General features: G+C 31.4%; 1 protein-coding gene across 3 annotated transcripts; it reads right to left on the bottom strand.

Annotated features, from left to right (window-relative positions):
- Window positions 1–1,235: 1,235 nt before the first annotated feature.
- Window positions 1,236–9,030, bottom strand: LOC107807035 (oxysterol-binding protein-related protein 4C-like). Of its 3 annotated transcripts, none has more exons than XM_016631313.2 (7): window positions 8,869–9,030; window positions 6,114–6,272; window positions 5,294–5,539; window positions 3,091–3,187; window positions 2,669–2,945; window positions 2,088–2,190; window positions 1,236–1,600 (listed from the first exon to the last, which is right to left on the bottom strand). In XM_016631313.2, exons 1-7 carry the CDS (start codon window positions 8,869–8,871, stop codon window positions 1,346–1,348), a joined length of 1,140 nt encoding a protein of 379 aa, XP_016486799.1. In that variant the 5' UTR covers window positions 8,872–9,030; the 3' UTR covers window positions 1,236–1,345. The 3 variants fall into 3 exon arrangements, with proteins under 3 accessions (XP_016486799.1, XP_016486798.1, XP_016486797.1); XM_016631312.2 differs by having other exon boundaries at window positions 2,669–2,957; window positions 8,869–9,029; XM_016631311.2 differs by lacking the exon at window positions 8,869–9,030 and having other exon boundaries at window positions 2,669–2,957; window positions 6,114–6,287.
- Window positions 9,031–12,952: the final 3,922 nt, after the last annotated feature.

Genomic DNA, 12,952 nt, shown 5'->3' with positions numbered 1-12,952 from the left:
TTTGTTCGAGCTTCTACCCTAGCTTCACTAGGGGAAAGCTTGAACTTTGTCACTAGTTTTGCATGTGCCTATTTCACTACTTTTTTGGGTGAATCCTGTGAGAAATCACCAAAATTAAAAGTAGGAATATCACCAACATTAGCTTTTTTAAGGCTATTCTTCGGAACTCCTTTCTTCTTCATTGTAAGGGAAGAAAAATTTTAAGCTGCTACTATTTTCATAGGATTTAGAGCGAGAATTCATAAAGATTGAGAGAGATTATAAAAGATATTTGAACAAAAATGAAAGAGAGCGTTAATGGAGGGAGTGAGTACAGAATCGGGGGGAGGGGGGGGGATATGGACAGAGAAACGTGGGGGGAGTGAGATATGTACGTTAGAGGGATTATAGGAGTTAATTGATTCTCATTAAATTTCTAAAATGTATATAATTGGTAAATTGTATATGCCTATATAATTTTATTGAAACTTGAGTAAGGAGGGTAATAAGGTTTCAAATAGTGTATAGGAAGGTAAAAATCCCAAAAATAAAAGAGTGGGTTTGTAAAGAGAATTGGGTATTAAAATTGGTGGTAGATTTTAGTTCATGTGATGCCACGTGTCCCTCCAATAAAATTATAGGTAAATTTGAACAATAGTATAACGATAGAGGCAGTTATGGGCTGATACTCAAACAGGAATGTATTTTAGCCTTTTGATTTTATTTTGCAGGTGAGTTTTTACCTTTAACGGGTCGGTTTGGGTGTATGGGTGGATTTTTTAGGTTTCAAAAATATAAAAAGTCCATGTAGACTGCAACATCGAATATTTTTATCGAAAAGTTTGATAATTCCGATTGAACGACCATTTGTGTGCAATAATCATAGTTCAGTGGCTTTTCTATTAAAAACGAAAGTAAAGTAACTTTAGTCATAATTTTGAATAGTTAAATAATCTTCTCGTGAACTCTACTTTTTTTCCCTTTGTTCTTTCTTTTTTTTCTCTAAACGTTTATAAAAGTGGAAAGGATAAAGCAACTCAAATTATACTTATAAAAGACAAGGTTAATTACCTATATATCCCAATGGCGAAAAAGTGAATAGAGAAAAAAAAATCGCTTTCAGTAGATTTTCTGTTTCGTTCATCCACATCCAGCTATTTTATCTTTTAATGGATAAGCCATTTAAAGTCAGCGCTTTCTATTCCAAAATTTAACTCCTTTATTATCAGCTCAGATATAATTAAGAGGGAGACAAGTAAAGCCATTGACAATTTATAATATACATAATTACTACACCTACAAAATAAACATATGAATTTAATGTAGGAAAATGACCTAAATTAGATTTTTCCACGTTACAAATTGATCAAGTAGGAGCAATAATTGGAGCTGGAGGGACCCACCTCTCATTTGGTGTGGGTTCCCACCCTGACTCTTTACTATAGGATATTGTAAAATGTTTTGGAACCCAAATTTCAGATTTGGACTTCCTTTCTTTTGCAACTTCTCTTTCCCTTTCCTCTACTATTGTCTTTGCTTGCTTTGCTTTATCCCAACTTCTACTTAGGATTGCTTGACTTAGTTCTGCCCATACCACTGCTGATTCACTTGGCATAACAACCTAATAAATTCCAAAAAATAGTTATACTAAGTAGATGAAGAAAATACAATTTTATTAGGCTGCATTATTTATATATATAATCTCGAAAATCCAACTATGTGACAAGAAAATACAAATATCTAACGTTTTATGTAGAGAACATACAAAAAATCATTTGATACTTTATTCTAATTAGGTGGAATATTAATTGAGACGTTTAAGGAGAGATGGAAGATAGTTTAGACAAATACTTCAATTTAACACTCTTAAATATTATTCTTAAAGAATGTAAAACCTTAAAAGATACATATTATGGATATAAATGAGTATTATCTAAATATCTCATATTGGTTAATGCCTAAAAATAACTATTAAAATGTCCTGCGTACAAATTTGTTTTGCCGTGAGATTTCAGTGTGAATATTTGTCCCAAACTTTTCAATGCTTTCTTTATTTTGAGCAACCTTAAAACAATATTCATTTTTCTAATAGAATTGAAGAAATGTACCTTTGGATCTTTCACCATAGGAGTCTTCATTCCGGATAGTGCTTCCTTTGCATTGTAAATCACATTGACTTTTCCAGTAGTTATATCCTTAACTGTAACAGTTCTGTGGACATTAAACAAAAAAAAAACAATTAAAAATGAAACATGTAAAATATAAGAAAAAGAAAATTATTGTAAATATTCTAGATTGATATGAAATTAAAACAATAAATTAACATATTTGGTGCTTCGAAATCTCATTTGGTTAAAAAATCTCTTCTAGCTTCTAAAAAAATCTTTCTGGAACACCTTGCTTTTGTAAAAATTAAAATTCATCATTAAATCATGCATTTACAACACATCCTAAAAATTAAAATTCATCATTAAATCATTTACAACACATCCTTTTGTATCTTCTTTATTTCTCTAAATGTTTAAAAAAATTAATGGAGAAAAAAAGGAAGGGAATGTCTAGTTATAAAGTATATTGCTCGAACTCTTCAAAAATATCCTATAAAAATGTAGTACCTTTGAGGATCTGACACGCATTCGGCAATATGTTTTAAGAGTTCGAGTAATATAGGTTATAAGGGCATGTTTACCTGTCCCAATGGCCATTGATCTCACAAATTGTCTTTGAAGATGAAGGCATAAAAATATTGCCTTTAACAGATCTATTTCCACTGTTGCTTAAGAAAGAACTTCCTTTGTAATATAAATCAGCTTGAAGACCAGTTTCTTCACACTTAATTGTTACATTTCCCACCCAATCAACACCAGGAAATGGGAGAAGTCTGATAACTAGCTTTGGTGAGTTCATCACATAAGTTTCTTGCCTATTTAGAAGCTTCAATTCCCTTTTTCCATGCACCTCAGTTTCTATTTTTGTACCTTACACAAAATTATTGAAAAATCATAAAATAAAAATATGTCTTTTAGTTTATGTGTAGACTGTAGTAAATATTTGTTAATGAAAATGATATGGAAACAAAAAGATGGACAAAGTAAATAATAATAATAGTACCACAGAATTTTGGGACAGGATTATGACACCATATCATGTCAATGTTCTCTTTCTCATCAGTTGCATGAAGAGCTGTCACTGGTGGATGATGGGAAACCTAAAATCATAAAACAACAAAGTTAGATTTTTCAATAAAAAGTTAAGTATGTTTTTTCAATTCAATTTATGAGACAGACTTTATTTTAGGGTAAAATACAAAATTGGTCGTGGTCGACCAAAACTAAATGTATTCGCTAGTCCAAAATGTGCGTAAAATTATATATTGTATGTATATAATACAACTATATATATATAAATAAATATATAGATTGTTGGCTAATATATTTTGTAGCGGTCAAAAATATACATTTCTCATGTATAAGGACCAAGTGTGAGATTCTTTTGTGAAAATTTGTCAAACTTCAAATTATTATGAGCACGTAAAATTAGTAATGTGTTGCTAAAGCATAAATCTATCTTACAAAATGCTAACTTGATATTTGAACTTTTCAGTAGTATACTTTTCAATTTTACTTCGCCCCAATTGAGTTGTTAATTTTGTACTCTCCAATTAACATTTGCTTCGATGAAAAGAGTGTAAATTCAGTGCTACATATTTTCTATAAAATCCGAGTCAATCCATAACAACTATTAATGATTTTAGTCTGCTTATAGGCCAATGCCAATGAAAATTTAGAGAAATTAATATAAATAGTAGCTCACTCAACCGCTTAAACTAAAAATAACCGAAAAATATATAATAGATGTATAATCTATATATACTGTAATTTACCGTCTATCAGCCATTATTTTTAGAGTTTTTTTACACGCTTGATCCTTTTCTTAAAATTATTTAAAAAAAAGAATGAATTCTAGCTTATTCCATAAATAGCAGATTTTTTTACATTATTAGCCTAATATAAAAATTATGTTTCAAAGTAATAAATTAACTGCACAAATCACGGGATCCATTTTTATTCTTATCACCATATATATCAATCCTCAATGTAATTTCAATAAAGACTATTTTATATACTGAATATATACAATAATTCAATAAAGATACAGTAAATTGACTTATTAAATTTAATATATCCTGAATATACATCGTATATGTTCATGCATTAAAAAATTATATATATAAATAGTTATATACTACGTATAGCTAAAGAATATAAATACTATACCAATAATATTATATTATATACTTCATAATTTTTTCTCTCAAAGAATTATATAATCTGTGTATACCATTAAAATACATTGTATATGATAGTAATCCACAAGTATAATATAATCTGTATATACCATTAAGATATACTATGAATATATACTATTAATATATTCATATATAACATTACTATTCATCATCAAACAAATAGTTTTACAACACCATGAATTATTAAATTTAATATACTATATGTATAAAAACTAGAGGTAAAATCAGTTACGTGAAGGAGGAATGAAGTAAGGAATAAGTTGAAGACGAAAGTTGAATTGAATAGGCGCAAAAAGGAAAGGATTTAGGGTGAAGAAATTTTCCAACTGTAGAGACATTTTAGCATTGACACAATAACAGTGCATGTCATTAAATGGGGGAGAGAAAATTGTGGGGAAGACTTCAAAAGTTATGTGAATTACTATTAATTACTAATCCCTATTTTAATAGGATTGGTCCAACATTATAGGTTCCAGCTAGAAATGTATTTAATTAGCTGTCGTATTTGTTAATTGCTATCTGCTACTAGAATTCAGTAAAATTTTCTTAAATATTGTCTAAATATGTTTTTTCCTCAATTTAATTTGGGTTAGCAATCGGCCCATTAGCCATCTCATATGAAGATTGAAGACAATATGAAGTACCAAAGGCTAAGCCCAGCCGCAACAAGGCCCACCACCTCCAGGATAATGAAAAGTTTCCAATACCACTAGATTTTTAAATATTCCAAAGACACTCCCTTAAAATATATAATTAATCCAAACTTTCCTAATTAAAATTTCTCCATCTTACTAGCCTCCTTATAATAAAGGGAATGAAATCACTTGTTGTAATTAGTTTCACACATTTGAACACTTTTGCAAGTGGAGTTGATAGTATAAAATCTTTATCCTTTTAGTTTAAGAATAACGAGTCAGCTAGTTTTAGTTTAAGCGATTGGTTGGACGACTATTTGAGTTAATATGTAAATTACATTCACAATATTCTATATATCAATATGTTTACCTGTTCCAAGAGGACATTGAGAGAGGCTGTAGAGACATGGTGAGTCTCGCCAAGAATGGGATTAAAAGGAGCCACACCAAACATCAAAGGGCGCAATGTGGATATGCTCCAACCCACTACTGCTATCATTCTTTCAAGTGAAGTTTCCCCTTTCCCACACTTGCTTAACATGTCATTCTTTATGCAGTATACTGATTCCCCATAGCATTGTAGCTGTGACTTTGGGAGGTTGAATAATGGAGGTAGCTGAAATTACATTTGTACGTTACGAATCCAAAATTTGAATATAACTGCAACCGCCGCTCCTTGGCAGCCCAGTATATAAGGCATCTCGCGTTTCGATGAAAGGTCACACCTGAAGAGATGTGATATAAATATATGTTTTTAAAATCTTTTTAACTACATTGGTTTCGCCACAAATAATAGAAAACTAGATTTTTTTTAGCTACTTGTCAAGCTAACAAGAAGGTACAGTCGCGTTCCTCTTTCCCTACCGACAAATGATTCTCAACATATACTGAATAAAAAGAAAGAAGAGAAAATTAAGGGACCAACTAAAAAATTGCGTAATTGATAATTTCGTAAGTATCTTTTTTCTATTTAGTGATTTGAAACAACTAAAAAGATTCGGTTCCAGTCATCATTGAAATAGACAAATTGGGAATTGCCTCACCAACACCATAAACATGAAATTAATTGTCCTCTAATTGTAAAATAAATTAATTTAGATAATTAAATTATCGCAATTTTGACATTTTCCGGTATCAAAACAAAATTACTCCGATGCCAGATTATTATAAAAGGTAAAACTAATACTTGCCTGAATACGGGTGAGATCAGATCCTGGCCGTACATTACTCAAGAGGCTTAGAATGCGCTGTAGCAGATTAGGAGCTTTGTAATCAGAAGCATCTGATTCTCCCTCCAATGATAAGGGTGCTGTTAGAACTACCCTTGGCCCCACTTCTCCTTCTGAGACCTGTACCAAACCCATACAAATTTTATTCTTTTAAAATCAGTGTGTACGTCGTAATATGTAATAAATTATATGCATTGATAATTTAAAGATTTTTTAAAAATTTTAATGTAATTTACATGTCTTATACTAGGTTGTCTACCTTATGTCTCTCAAGTAATTACTTTTATTTATTTATAATTATCTTTTAAGTTAGTGATAGTGTAATAATTCTTATATTGGTGATATATAGAAGTTAAACTCTTCGACAACCACTCTCATTATTGTTTGTGACTAGAGTTTAACTTTTATATACTGACAATTAAAAAAATTTATATACCATTAGGTCACTTAAACAATATAACCACAAATAATCATCTATAAAAAATAAATTTAAACTTGAGAAATGAGATAAATTACTTGCTACAATATTATAATCGATTAAAATCCTTGTGACTATAGATATGGACTTAACTTAAATATACAGTTCAATGATTAAAAGTCATTTACATGCTTACTAAAGCATATTTTGCAATTGTTTTTTTTCAAATACTCACGCTAAGTTCTCTAGCATTTGAAAAAAGACATGCATTAGTGCATGTTTCCACAGAGAAAAAGCCAACACAGAAAACAAGTGAAATGCAAAATGTAACAAAAGGCCAAATAATAAAGATAAGAAATACAGAGAAAGTAGAATCTTGCTTCTTTGTTAGCATCTCAATTTTAATTTACTACTACTAGTACCAACTCCACCACAAAGAATAACTAATGCCTAACCTATTGTTAAAAGTAAAAGTATTGAACGTCATTAACAATGAAAACATTTTTTTTTTAATCTAGTAAAAAGATACATCCAAGAGATAAAAACGAAAAAAGTACTACTTTTTATTTTACCCTTTTCAAATTCAAGTTTCAACTATGTGAGTTAAATAAAGGTATTTTTGAAAATCATGACTTTCTAACCGAATGCAATGCTCGTCTTCCAAATAAATAAAAGGGTTTGTTTGGGAAGAAAGCTAAGCAGAAGAGCTAGATTGTTGGGCAAAAAAATAAAAACAAAACCTAAAAATATCACTAGCTAATTTCGACTTTGAAAGGATAACATTTATTATTATTATAATTATAATATTTATCCGAGCTGAAATAATATCAATTTAAAATCTTTGCATAAGATCTATTGGCCTTTAATTAGTACCTGTACCTTACTCTACAACTGCATGATTTTGGCTACGTCGACTATTATTATCAAATCATTACTCAGCAAATTCTTTCTAGAAAACTAAGGTAAAAAATAATGCTTCGATTTTAATTTTCACCTACAAAATTATGTCTTCTTTCTTGAACTAATAAACTATATTTCCTGCTTTTTATATAACTTCTGAACTGAAGGACTGATAGCAATTGGACCAATTCTGATTCAAATGCTGCTATTTGTCAATTACTTCATCTTTACGTTTGTAAAGATCTGGAAAAGCAGTTTTCCTCATTCTATAAAGCATTGGGAACACTTTCTTTATTTTCACGAAACGTATTTAGATTCACCTAATTGGGATAAGCATTTCATCACCGCCAAATAAGTAAAGAGATATCAACTTTTTGAAATATCAAAAAAGTGAATCAAACTTTTCTCTCCAAAAATAATGATCGAAAGCCGCAAAACCAGAAAAAGAAAAAAGAGAAACTAAAGATTCGCACCAAAAAGAACCCAAAAACAGGATAAGGAAAGAAAAAAGAAGAAAAAACTGTTCATACTTTCAGTTGCAAAAAACCTTTTGACAGAGAAAACCTACATGTTTCAAATCTAACTGCTTGAACCTATTAAATGTTTGACGGGGATTAAAAGTATTTATCTTTATATATAAAATATAAAGAATTAAAATTACTTAGGAGTATATTTAAGGGACTATTTTAAATTTACACTTATTTTTATAAAAATTAAAGAATTAAAATTACTTGGGAGTACATTTAAGGGATTATTTTAAATTTACATCCAAAAATTGGGGACCATTTCTGTCATTATTTCTCTGTATCTATTTGCGTATAGTAATATTTTGGAGTAACATAACTTTGTAAAAACTTAATTTTTCTTTTTAAACATTAATCAATAATGGCAAAGAAAAAAGCAACATAGACTACTACGTCTATGACGCATGAATTCTTCAGACAATATTTGATAAATATTTTTAACAAAAAAATATAAGCGGAGACGTGACAGCTACTATATATTTTCATGTGTAGCCTAACTCCAAAGGAAAGAAAAAAAGAATAATTATGAATTATTAAAATTGTATATACCAACTTTGCTTGTACTTCTCTTTATGCTAGAATGACAACTCCAAAAATATCAAAAGAAAATAAAACAAGAAGAATAAGAGAATGAGAATATATCTTTAATGTCATAAAAATCATATACTCTTATCAAATAAGCGAAATCAAATGGGGTCCCCGGCGGAGTATTCGCCGGAAAAATCTAATGGTTATCAAACAAGGCGCCGGAGTATCAAATTTCTAATGGGGTTTCTTTTGATTTAATTTTAAACAGTAAAATGGTTCTTTAAATTAAAAACCTGAAATTAAGAAGATATATAAAGAAAGAGAGAAGAAGAAGAAGAAGAATTACCATTGAAGCTGATGATAAAATTCAGTTGTATGTTGCTGAAGATTCTTCTGCGGAGAGACTATAACAAATTGTATGAATGAGAGGAATGGTGTGAATAACTAAGGAAAAGGGAGTTTTTTTATATGGGTTTTGGACTGCAGACTACTCGGCTGAAAATGTTCTTTTTCTACTGTCTTTTTGCTTTTAAAACGTTTTTAAGCATGGGCGATGAACGGGAAATTATTTTATTATAAATTTATGAAATCTCTTTACAAATTCTCTACACATAAAATAATTTAATAACACCTTTATTTATAATTTAGGAAATCTATTCTTATATAATTCTTACTATAATTACTATATAAATATGAATTAAATAAATTAACAAATAAAAAATTCTAAACAATTTAGATTTTCTATTCCAACTTTGAATTAGTCTTTCAAACACGACTTTATTCCCTTTTTCCTTTATTTCTTGAGTGAATACCCTAAAAGTCCCCTAAACTATCATATTTTTGTCACGTACCTACTTAATTATTCGGTGGCTCCAAAATCTTCTTAAACTATACTCCCATATATATATATATATTAAAAACCCCTGGAAGAGTATAAGGTATTGTCTGAGTTCTACGCACCCCAAACCCCTTTTAAGTCTGTCAACCTGGAATTAATTTCCATTAACATAATGTATACGATCAAAACCGGTTTTGCCCTTCGTATAATTAGTCAAATTTGGAACATGATGGACCAATGGTCGTCTTCATAATATCGAGATAAGATCCGAAGCCAGGTTATCAAACTCAAGATTCAGGGACCGATCAATACCGAGCTCAAAGTCAATACCGAGCTCGAGTCAATAACAAGCCCAAGTTAATACCAAGCCCAAGTCAATATCGAGCTCGAGATCCGGAGATCGATCAGTACCAAAACTAACCAAGATCGAGCTACGAGACAAAGAGCCGTTGTAGCCGCACTTAGGGAGAGAATCTCGGCAGAAATTAAGGAAAAGCTAATTAATTAATCTATCATGGGATCTCCATTATGTATTTTTTATTTTATCCAAAGAAAGATTTTCCACTATATTAAAAGTGGGTATTATTTCTGTAAGGGTGGATGGAAGATCCAGAGAAGAAAGTATTGATACACTTACATTCTAAAGATTACTACATTGATATATAGTTGAGACTATCCTTTTTTGAGCTTGGACATTGATTCATCTCGCTTGTTTATAAATCATTCTCTACTCAATTTGGTTTGAATTTTATTCCTTTATACAGTCAATATTCAATATATTTTTACTTACTTTTCCGATTTATACCAAGTTATACCATGTATCCTTAGGACTACGTATAATTCAACTGTATCCGTTTTTTGGGTAAACAGTTTGGCGCCCACCGTGGGGCTAAGAATAATAGTGGTTATTTGATACGAATCTCTGTGAAACACACTATTTTACACTTTCTCTTGGAAGTGCCTTTGATTTCATGCTGAAAACGACGAATTCTCCATTAATGGCACTACCTATCGACAACGAAGCTCGCCTTCAAGATGAGAACAACAACCCGACGACCGGGGATGAAAGTCCACCCGTCGACCTTGTTGGAGCTCGGTCCATAGGTCCAATTGACGATAATTCACATGTGGCCATCGAGGCAAACCAACTTTCCGATCCTGAAAATAACATTCATGGTGGAACTCGATCTGCATCTCGAAATACCCAAAACGCAGAGGAAAGCAAAATAAGCTTGCGTATGATTTTTGAAATATTGCAAGCTCAACAAGTAGCAATAGCCCAGTTGCAGAGCTAAACCCAGGCACCGACCAGGCTCGAGCCTAGTCCATCCCGAAAAGTCATCCACAAAACAGGGCCAGCTATAGTGAGGTCGAATGAACAAGAATCAGGAACTAATCCCGAAATTATTAAGATGCTCGAGTAACTGACAAAACGAATAGAATCGGGAGAAAGGAAGATCAAAGCAAACGACCAAAAGATGGAAACTTATAACTCCAGGGTTGATCAGATCCCGGGGGCACCACCGATATTGAAGGGCATAGATTCTAAAAAGATCGTACAAAAGCCTTTCCCCCCGAGCGCGGCTCCAAAACCGATCCCCAAAAATTTTCGCATGCCCAAAATTCCTAAATACAATGGAACGACCGACCCCAACGAACATGTAACCTCTTACATATGTGCCATCTGTCACACCTCCTTTTTTCGAGGGATATGGGAGTTTTTCCAACAAAAGTGACATTATTCGAAATGGGATTATTAATTTAATTCAGAGTCACCACTTGGAATAATTTATGGTATCCCAAATCAACGGTTTATTTTAAAATCCCAAATCGAGGAAAATTAACTCTATTTATGGTCCGCGAATACAAAAAATGGGGTAAGAAATTCTGTTAACCCGGGAGAAGGAGAAAGGCACTCCAGAGTTCCGTTATTTTATCACGGTTGCTTAACAATTTATTCTTGGCCTAATTATCTGATTTATTACATGTTTAAAACCTATTGTGTATTATTTTACTTTTGACTATTTTTAATAGAATTTTAATTGCTTTTAGGATTTATGGAATTATTTCTTGAACAAGTTACGATGTCGTACACTTGTCGTTTTTGGCACACATTGCAATACCCATGATTTACAACATGTCTGTTTTAATTATTATTTGAAGTTATGGTCGAGTGACATGAAACACACACTCGAATTGGGGATTACGTTTCATGACTATGCCACGGGAACCGTAACCATAGTCACGATAATTTTATTAATCGTGACTAAAGCAAACTACGATATTCAAAGATTGTTTGTCCTAAAACTAGTTTAAGATTATTGTAAGGCCAAGAGTTTACAAATATGGAATATACTATGAAAAACAAAAAAAATGGGCTATGGGTTTAAAATGATTGAAGACCTACATGAGATATCACACAAGTCGGGTATGAGCATACATGGGCTAAGCGTGAAGCTCATAGCATCAAGCTTTATACATAACAAGATTTGTCACTAAGTCAATAAGTAAAATACTGCAAAGATGAATGATGTCTAAATGAGCTTTCATGTGAACCCTAGTTATATTAAGCCTTCCACTTTCTGACTTCCATTTGAAGTTTGGGCCTTGCAGCTGTAGAGTCCAATTAATTACAACCTTAGACCAAGGCCCAGATATGCCCATAACTAGTCACACAGACGAAAGTATTTCAAACGAGTTTAACGCCAGCTCAAATTGAATCACTTATACAATATCAATATTAACCTAACATTTATGTCTCCTATTGTTAATAAACTACGAAAAATGAAGCTATTTCGAGAAAGAGGGACTCGTGCTAAACTTCTATACAGTAGCATTCCATAATCCATATTTCTAACATCAACTATCAATCTATTGAATCTATATAACTACATTCACTGATAATGAACAAGGATTATTACAACTTTGAATCAAGAGCCATATTAATAACCATACTAACTCGGATTCAATAATTATAATAGATGACCACTTTCAATTAATAAAACTTTAAAATCAGGCTAAGCACTGGTCAGATTTTCAAGCTCATCTCCAACACTTCTGATGTCTCACTTCTTAGGCCACAAATCTAATAGAAAATTTCCAGAATTTCACATGTATGAATCCAACAACAGCAAACCAAATCTCAGCAGTCATAAATCACAGTACAACTGATAACTGTTTTATCACTCAGGTTACCAACATGTATGAAGATTTATCAAACCATTTTTCTTCAATCTAAACTCAAATTTGCAGTCAAACACAGAGGAACAACATACACGTAAACTAATAAACAACAGAATTTTTAAAGCAATGTGATATTCAAATAACAACTACATTATTTGAAGCTAATCAACACATACCTTAACAGCAATAAAGAAAGAGAAGAAGAAAATAAGTGTCTGAAAACTGGGAAGAAAGCAGCAGCAAGAAAACAACAGCAGAAAATAATAGACAACATCCTTAAACCTCAAATCCAGAAATCCAGGAAATCTCAGTAATATAGAAAAACAGCAAGAGATTAAGGTGAATCCTAGATCTTCATTTTTGTATTAAAATGGAATCCCAGACTGTCTTTTGGAGAAGAAATCAGTAT

This window comes from Nicotiana tabacum, chromosome 9 (assembly GCF_000715075.1).
Source record: "Nicotiana tabacum cultivar K326 chromosome 9, ASM71507v2, whole genome shotgun sequence".
Classification (NCBI taxonomy): domain Eukaryota; kingdom Viridiplantae; phylum Streptophyta; class Magnoliopsida; order Solanales; family Solanaceae; genus Nicotiana; species Nicotiana tabacum.
The sequence above is the reverse complement of the archived record's forward strand: the minus strand, read 5'-3'. Positions and strand labels throughout refer to the sequence as shown.